Source organism: Chlamydotis macqueenii, chromosome 8, assembly GCF_036417535.1.
Source record: "Chlamydotis macqueenii isolate bChlMac1 chromosome 8, bChlMac1.mat, whole genome shotgun sequence".
NCBI lineage: Eukaryota > Metazoa > Chordata > Aves > Otidiformes > Otididae > Chlamydotis > Chlamydotis macqueenii.
Window position 1 is genome coordinate 27,458,410 of NC_141563.1, and position 8,441 is coordinate 27,466,850.

At 47.8% G+C, this 8,441-nt stretch overlaps 1 protein-coding gene across 3 annotated transcripts; it reads right to left on the reverse strand.

The window, feature by feature from the left end:
* Positions 1–1,554: 1,554 nt before the first annotated feature.
* Positions 1,555–5,499, reverse strand: TMEM53 (transmembrane protein 53). Of its 3 annotated transcripts, none has more exons than XM_086753943.1 (3): positions 5,442–5,499; positions 4,766–4,878; positions 1,555–2,906 (listed from the first exon to the last, which is right to left on the reverse strand). In XM_086753943.1, exons 1-3 carry the CDS (start codon positions 5,497–5,499, stop codon positions 2,244–2,246), a joined length of 834 nt encoding a protein of 277 aa, XP_086610069.1. In that variant the 3' UTR covers positions 1,555–2,243. The 3 variants fall into 3 exon arrangements, with proteins under 3 accessions (XP_086610069.1, XP_086610071.1, XP_086610070.1); XM_086753945.1 differs by having other exon boundaries at positions 5,431–5,443; XM_086753944.1 differs by lacking the exons at positions 4,766–4,878; positions 5,442–5,499 and adding an exon at positions 3,268–3,376.
* Between the last annotated feature and the right edge of the window lie 2,942 nt (positions 5,500–8,441).

Below are 8,441 nucleotides of genomic sequence, written 5' to 3' on the forward strand. Positions count from 1 at the left end.
CGCCAGCCACGCTCCACCACAGCTCAAGTCCTTAAACAGAAGTTCGACACCCATGGCAATAAACAGGAACAGCAGATTCCCAGCCCAGCACAACTGTATTAATTCAGAGGCGTATATTACGGAGCGTTTAACTGTTCTGTAAATACTGAACCCATAGAAACCAGCATGAGGGCAAGTGCTAGTTAAATAACCTTCATCACCTCTGCTCCCTAAAAGCTTTCACAGTACCACGACGGGGTCGGATGCTCAGAAGACACAGCCCAGCTCTCCAGGAAGGCTGGCAAACAGATGACAGCTCAGGAGTTATGGCACTGACAGCACAAACCAGGGGCCTGCTTTAAAAAGCTGGCAGATCTCTGATGGGCTTTCTGGGGATACGGGACCATTTCCTAATGAAAAGCAGCAGGCTGAAGGCTGACCTACCACAAAGTAGCCTTCACAGCTCATCTCCACAGTGGAAGCTGGAACAGGGATCACACTACAGAAGACTGGACCCTGAGCAACAGGGGCTCCTGTGCCTGGAGTCAGTTTTCACTTTAAAAAAATTGAAGACAAACCAGGCCATCAACCTGTTTTCAGTTAATTCTCACCTATCCTATACACCCCAGTCACCCTTTAAAACCATGCCCACCATGGGGTTATTCTTTGCTTTAAAGAAGCGTTGCCACACTAGCCTGCTAAAAACAGTTGTGCAGGCCACTGACCACAACTCACCTTGTGCTTCCACTTCTGTGAGGTGTTATGGTTCTTGTTTTAAACTTCCAGATGACTTTAGTGCTTCCCAAAAGATCTCTCTCCCTGCATTGCAATTCAGAACAGCAAGCACTTTGTAATTGTGGACGACAGCACCCCAAAGGTGGGCGAGACAAGCACAGTAGCCCACAGGCAGCACACACCTATACAAATCCTCGTGCTTTTTATGTCTGTACCTCTCGAGAGCAGCCCCTTGCCCAAAGAGACCCATATCACAGCCCTCCAGAGCATGTTCCCAGCAATCTCAGACTGGGAATTTAAAGTTGGCTAATCCTGTTCACCATGTTATTAATTAGCTTGCAGTGCTGTGACGTGGTGGAAACATACTAGCTGCCTCTCCTCTGCCTTTATCCCCACTTCTCCCCCAAATAGACAAAACTCAAAACCAAACATGGCTGAAGTGTAGTGGAATGAGCTACTTTTTCACTAGGTGGAAGGAATTAATTTTTCGTATTACTAGTACATGCTGCATGGACAGCAAAGACTGATCATCTGAAGAGAACGTTATGGGGAAAAACATCAAATTTCATGGTCATTTGTGGGCTGGAAGTGCTTTAGGGAACACGCAGTATGAATCATAGCTTCTAGAGACAGTTTCATTATTCTCTGCAGTTCCACCTTTCTATTCCTGAGGTCTTTTGGGTTACAGCTGTGCCTGTTTCCCTGCATTTCCAGATGCACAAACAATAAAGGCTCCTAAAGACAAACAATAAGAAACGAGCAGTTCTCCAAGAACGCAAAACTACTCAGAACACACAAAAGACTGGAAGGAAGAGAAAAAAAAACACAAGACACACTCAAAAAGGTTAACTTAAATCTTTTGGTTGAAGAACACAAAATTTACCACAAACATTTGAGCTCCCAGCAAGAATCAGAGCTTTGACTGCTCTAGCTCAGCTATTTAATGGAACCAGGCGACAGTCTGGTCATAATGCCCTGCACACACCTTTTCCAGGTCTTACACCTGGTTTCTGGGCCCGATATCCAGCAAGGAGTATAACAAGAGCTGACATGTAGCAAGAGAAGAGAAAAGTCCTGCAGAGCTGCTTCTGTTTGCTCAATGCAAGGCAAAAGGAATGGCAGAGAGGAAAAAAAAAAACACAAAAAACAACAACAAACACATGGAAGAGCTGTCTTGTAAAATCAGTACAAAGCAACAGAACATGCACATTGGGCATTAGCAACAAGGAGACAGCATGGAAAGCAGAGAACAGGAGAAAAGAAGAAACAAATAACACTCTGTGTGAAATTCTGTTAAAACACATCAACTGCAGACACGCTAGAATTTCACTTTCAGTACTTTAAATTAATCCATATGTACTTTCTGCTATAACGTGGAAAGGCCAGCCTGGAGGCTTTCAGACTTGTAGACGGTGGAGAGGGGGAAGCTAAGAAGTCTCTTATTTCCTTCCTTTAAAGACACAGAGGCAAAGGGGGTGACATTTCCCACGCAAGCAGAGCAGAGGCAGACACTGGAGGTCGTTACGCCACTAAGGAGGTGAGCCCCCGACACAGTCAGACAGGAAAGTCGTACAGAGGTTGCTGTAATAGGTGGGATACACCCGCATATGGCTGACGTGCGCCGAATCCGAGAAGTCTACAGCTCTCACAGAGACACCAAGCTGCTGCCGGCCATCAGCCATGTGCTTAACATCGCTGGCCTTGATGACAGCATCGGCTTTGGAATAGAGGTAAAGCTCAGGCCACCGCGAGGGCGCTTTCAGCAGGGCATCATAATGGCTCTCGTGGATGAAGCGGGTCAATGGGTACAGCAAAATCCGCAGCACAACAGCTGTAGTAGCAAAAGCGACTAAGAGGAAGTACTTGAGCAGCACATTGGTGGATACCAAGACAGTAGCCAAGGCACGAAGGCCTCCTCTCAAGTTTCTTCTGCCAGGGGCACTATCAAAAATAGTGCCCACTATTTTGAGGTTCTTGAATGGCTTGTGAGTGTGGAGTGCCTCGATGATGTAACGGTACAGCATGACACCACCGTTGCTAAAAACATGAAAAAGAACTGGTCTGTTTTCAATGCTGTAGTCAAAGAGCAGCTCCAGGAGCTGCCTGGCTGGGGTCTGCAGGGATCTGATGCCAAAGCTCTCCGAGAAGAATACCATCCTCCATGGAGCCGTGTAGCGGATGACGGTGCACCCCTAAGAAAAACAGAAAGAGACCCCACACACATTTACGCTGTGCTGTAAGTTACATGGAGTAGGCAAGTATTAGTACAGAGAACATGAAAATTTGGGACAGGTTTCCAATAGAAACCACAGCGCCAGGAGAAACTCTTCAGTCTTAGTGGCAAGACACCAATACGAATAGGATTATATTAATCATAACAGTACACAGTTCTAGGAAAAGTTTCTGCAACAGCAGAGGCCTGGACCTGATGATGCTTGAGATCCTTTCAAATTCTGTGCTAACTGGCACAGCCCCTAGGGACACCGTCACTCACGCTTTTGTGAGTGTTAGTCTTCACCCAGGAGGAAAAAAACTTCTCCCCGATTCACATACTTTCAGTATCAGCCATTTTGGTAAGAAGAGCATGCTCTAGTACACACGTAGTTCATGACACTGAAACGAACTTAAGAAGGAGGAGGAACTTCTTCCTGTCCTTGGGCAGCTGTTTGCAGCTGTCTCTAAGACACCCACAATCAATACCGACACAATTTTTCGTAAGTGTTTCTGAAACCCTCCAGCTGTGCAAACAAAGAGCACTGGTTCAGAGATTCAGAACACCTGAGCAATTGGCTTTACAGTTAAGGCCTTACATTTAGGTGTAGACTGGAAAATAGAATCCTGAAGAAGTTTCTAAACAGAGCAGACGGAAGTACATTTATAAACGCTTTAGATCTTTCCTATCACCTCAACTCACTGACATTACCCACTGAAGAACACAAGGCAAAGCCACCAAGACAGCCCTCCCACCCAGAGTTCCCTAACAGTGAAAGAGGAAGAAGAGGATATCAAGCTCTTAAATCCAAGTCTTCTATACCATCTTGCCGTGGTTGCAGCTGCCTCCTCATTAAGAAGCTACTACAATCCTTTCTCTCCTTTCCCATTCCTATCACCTTTCTGATAGAAAAGTATTTTGAAAAAAGTTGGCATGCTGCCATGTAACGTGCTCCTCCTCTGCTCAGCAGCCTCTCTTAGTCACAACTGTCACTTAACAACTAATTCTTCACTAGAACAAGCCAATTCATTACTCTTGCACTGGATTACACATTAACAATAGGACTTGTTAACATACAAACTTTGACACCTGTAGCTGAAACAGATTTGGATAAATATAAGATCTTGTACACTGACAAAAAAAAAAAAAAACCAAAAACAATGTTTCTCTGGGTCCCCATAGTACAAGTTGGGGTCATTCCAGTAAAATACAGTATTAAAAAGGAAAATATCATAACTTAGGGAATGAGCAATTGGAGAGAACTCTCTAGTTCAAACACAAAGAGTTCCTAGTGAGCAGTTATGACTACCACAGGACGCCTGCTTCACAGACAGGATAAAATGAATTTGGGTTACAACATTTAGATGAATCATCTTCACAGGAAGGAAAAGCTGAAGGAACAACAGATACTGACGTGAGCTGTCAGTCCTCAACCTGGCCTCACCAAGTCTGTTCTGTGGCCTATTAGCAAGCAGCCAATGCATTATCTTTCCCTGCAGGTTCACCTGTTTGGCAAACTAACACAGCTCATGTCATTCATGAGTAGTCTCACAGCTTTAAAAGCCTTAAAACACTGCAGCGATTCACTCAGTGGCAGAAGGTTTCTCTGAGGAAGTCTTTTTGTCTCAGCTGCACGCACGAAGATGACATCAGCAATTGTTTGATAACGCTGCATGGGCTCCCAAGGACAAGGAACTTTCAATGACAAGAACTCACCACTCACTCCCAACGACTCTTCAGTCTGAGAGAAGGTTCAAACCAATTTTACCAACACGCAGAAAAGAGGTAGCTTCTCAGAGCTGTATGACACTGTCATGAAAATATAAATAAGCTACTCACCTTCTGACTGTAGATTGCACTGTATTTGGCCAGGTATTTGTCCTGGCAGCCTGCCCAACCTAGAAGGATCACCACAGGCTGACCATCTGCGCACCCTCTCTCTGTACTGCTTTCTGAAACAAATCAGAAGATTCAAAATAATCATCCTCTGGTCTACCCGAACCAGAACTTAAGGCACCCTGGCTGGTTAATAAGGTTTAAAGGTCATGGTGAAGTGGGTATCAGCTTAATCTCAGTCAGCTATGAACACCGCCTCACCCCAGTTTCACTACGTGGGTGTGCGCAGCAGGACAGCGCAGTTTCAATTCTCCAGCAGAAGCTCTGCACTGATGCAAGGCCAGCACTGCACAGATCCCTATGGGGGGGGGGGGCAGAGACCCCTCCTCACGACCCCCGGGACCCCACTGCCCGCTTCCACGGGGTGACAGGAAGTGCCCTGCCCTGCCCTCCAGGAACGGCCAGACACCTGTCACGGCACAAGCGTCTCCATGGCTCCCTCCCCTCATACCTGCCGGGCCGCCACAGGCCTGCCCCCCTCTCCCCCAGCCCCGGTCTCCTGTCCCCTCTCAGGGTCCCCCAGTCTCTCCTGTCACCGGGGTCCCTCGGGCCCGATCCCACCCCCACTTCACTCCCGGGGTCCTCAGGTGCCCGCTCGCCCCGCGAACTTCCCCCGCACCGCGGGCCTCCCCCGGCGCCAGCTCCACCACCGCCGCCTCCAGCCCGCGGGCCCCCATGGCCGCCCGCCGCCGCCCCACGCCCCACCGCCGCTTCCGCTCTCCCCACAGGAAGCCCCGCCCCCCGCCCCTCTCACAGCCAATGGGAAGAGAAAGCGCCCACCCCACCTCTCTCTCCGTCCCCTCCCCTCCCCGCCTCCCACTTCCTTAGCAACGCGCCCTTAGCACCCGTCCTGGGCTGGGCGCCCCGCCCACTGGGGGACGGGAACTGGCCCACCCATTGGGCCGGGGAGGGAACAAAGACGGGCCGTGATTGGTTCGCCTGTGGTGTCAGTCATTCTACAGAGTATCCGCCCACTCGAGGAAGGCGAAAGGCAGAGAGGGGCTGAGGCGGGCGGTGCGGTTTGGGGGGGTTTAGGGCCTGGGGGTCGGGGTGAGGGGACTTGCGGGGCCTGGAGTGGGGATCGCAGCCAGGGGGGCTGGGGGGTGATGTGGGTCCTTAGGTGGGTATTTGGGTCTGGGGGCTGGTGTGGGCACTGGGGTCGGGGGGCATGTGAGGGCCTGTAGGGCCTGGGTGGCTTTGGGGTGTGGGGGGGGCACAGGGCCCGTGTTTGGGCTGTGTCAGGCCTGGTGGGATGGTTCGGGCTGGGGCAGGGAACGTTGAGGCCGCAGTGGGTTAGCGGGGGAACGGGCTGGGGTGAATGTAGGGGTCAGTGCAGGGCCTGGCTGGGGGTGAGGGGAAAGCAGGGGCTAGGCTGGGGGTAGTGGCGGGGTTGGGAGGCAGGACGGGTAGGTGAGAGAGGGGCCAGTGGGACTGTGGCAGGAGGCACTGGGGTAGACTGAGGAAGGTGCATTGTGTGCGAGGAGGGTTGTGGGGGACTCACGGTGTGCCAGGAGAGGGTGAAACTTGCTAGGGAAACAGAAGCGCTAAGTTTTGCTTGAAGCTGGGCACAACCTTGATGTTGCAAGATGCAAAGGTAACACCAAATCACCATCACTCTGTCCTTCCGTGAGTCCAAGGCCATCAGTCCCTGCCAGCTCATGCTCGACCTGAGGCTGACACAGCATCCATCTGCCTTTTGATCTCAATCTGATGATTTAGCAGCACTCTGGATGCGAAGAACTGCTGAATGGCCAGAGCCAGTTCCTAAATCACTTGTGTTTTTCTTGGCAGGAATAAAGCACTGCCCTGACCCAGCCTTGTTTTGATTATTAGGTCCAATGGACTGGGGTGGCAGCCCAGCACTGTTGAGAGCAGAGTTTGAAGCCAACAAACAGGAGTTATGTGCTGATGCTAGTGCTGACAAACGACTCAGGCAAGTCATTTAACTTCCCTGTGTCTGTCTGTATGTTCCCATATGTAAAATGGTCATAATAAAAATATTCATGTACATTTTCCGGGTGTTTTGCAGTGCTGGCTTAAAGACTACTGTGTCATTAGATGCTGTTATTACAGCAGACAGGGACAGACACCACTCTGTCCTCAGAAGCCTCATGTGATCATTGCTTCAAACCCTTTTTTTTTTTTTTTTTGGCCATTGATTCATAGGCAAGTCCTTTGTCTCACTAAAATCCTCATGTCTAGGGGCTGGTGCTGGTATTTCTGAATAGTGGGGGGGGTTATTGCAGTTTTATAATAAAAATAGGATAGCATTACACCACCAGCATCTTAAACATAAATATGGAAACCTTAATTTAGAATCAATTTTGGGTTGTTTCAGACTGTAAAGTTCTTTTAACTAGATCTCTGTTGAGGACAGAGGAGTGCTTTATGGGACTGTAAATTTCATGCACACAGTCTCTGTAAAATACAGATTCCCCCTACACACTAGCTGTTCTCTCAATATCAATCATATGCTTTGCAAGTAACGTTTCACAAATATTCTGTAAATCACAGGAAAATGCTCGCAATAATGTGAAATATGACTTTCACTTGACTGTTTCACCAGAAGCCCCTAACAGGCCATTCTCCTGTCAGCACTAACATTTGTTATGGCTAATAACATTTTCAATCACAACTATTTTGGGAAAATTGATTTATTTTAAACCTGCTTCCCCACAAAGGAGATCCTGAAAATGCCCTGCCAAGGACACAGACTCCTTACAGAACACAGACCGTTAATTCCCAAATGAAATTTCATCTCATCTTAATTCTCAAATGTTGGTTTTTAGCTAGATTTTGAAGACTTTGTTTGTTTGTTTTCAGGCACTGAGGTACATGGTCACCTCTTGGTCATGTTTTCAGTCTGGTTCAGATAATAGCAATAAAAAGTTACTTTTGAGCCAGGTATCTTGTGGATATCATGGAACTGATTTGGAATTTTGCTCCAGATTCTAGGAGAAAAGGCGTAAGAACTTATGGGTAGGAAGTTGGTAATCTTGGTGACTTCTATTACATTGAAAGGAACTTCTTATTCTGAAACGCAAAGATTTTGTATCATTTTACCTTTTTTTTTCCCTTAAACCACACTTTGAAACCTAAAACGGTGCTTTTCTTCTGTAGGAAGTTTAAGAACTGTATTAGACGAGGCGTGAATTCCTTTCTTATCCTCAAGCGTGTTGTTACAGCTTGGTGGAGGCCACCGCACCTGTGTTAATGCAGCTGTCTGTGACCGTGTCCCTCTTTCTGCATCTGTGGGTGTCCACAGATACTGATGTTTAACTGCGAGGCTCCTTGAGATTGGTCAGTGTTTTAAAGCCAAACCCACACGTGTCAGTGGAATTCTCACCTACCTGAACGGAGAGCTTAATCCTCTGACATTTCTTCCCCCTACCAAGTGCACCTTCACATTTGTCAAGCTGGAATAAGGGTTATCCTACTGAGCCAAAAGTGTGCCAAAGAAACTTGGCAAAAGCCAGATTGGTTTTTTTTAACACCTCTGTGGAGGGATGGCAGAAAGGATCTTTCTGGAGCAACTGTCTTCTTGTTTACAGTTCTTATAATTTCAAATTTTCTTAGATTGTTTAAAAATGTGCCTTAGAAATTAAATAAGAAAAGACCA

Excerpts from the sequence above, each read along its gene's own strand:
- TMEM53 (XM_086753943.1), bottom strand. The coding sequence starts at position 5,499 with ATGGGGGCCCGCGGGCTGGAGGCGGCGGTGGTGGAGCTGGCGCCGGGG. Across the intron at positions 4,879-5,441 it reads GGCGCCGGGGGAGGCCCGCG|AAAGCAGTACAGAGAGAGGG; the intron begins GTGCGGGGGAAG and ends GATTTGTTTCAG. Across the intron at positions 2,907-4,765 it reads GTGCAATCTACAGTCAGAAG|GGGTGCACCGTCATCCGCTA; the intron begins GTGAGTAGCTTA and ends TGTTTTTCTTAG.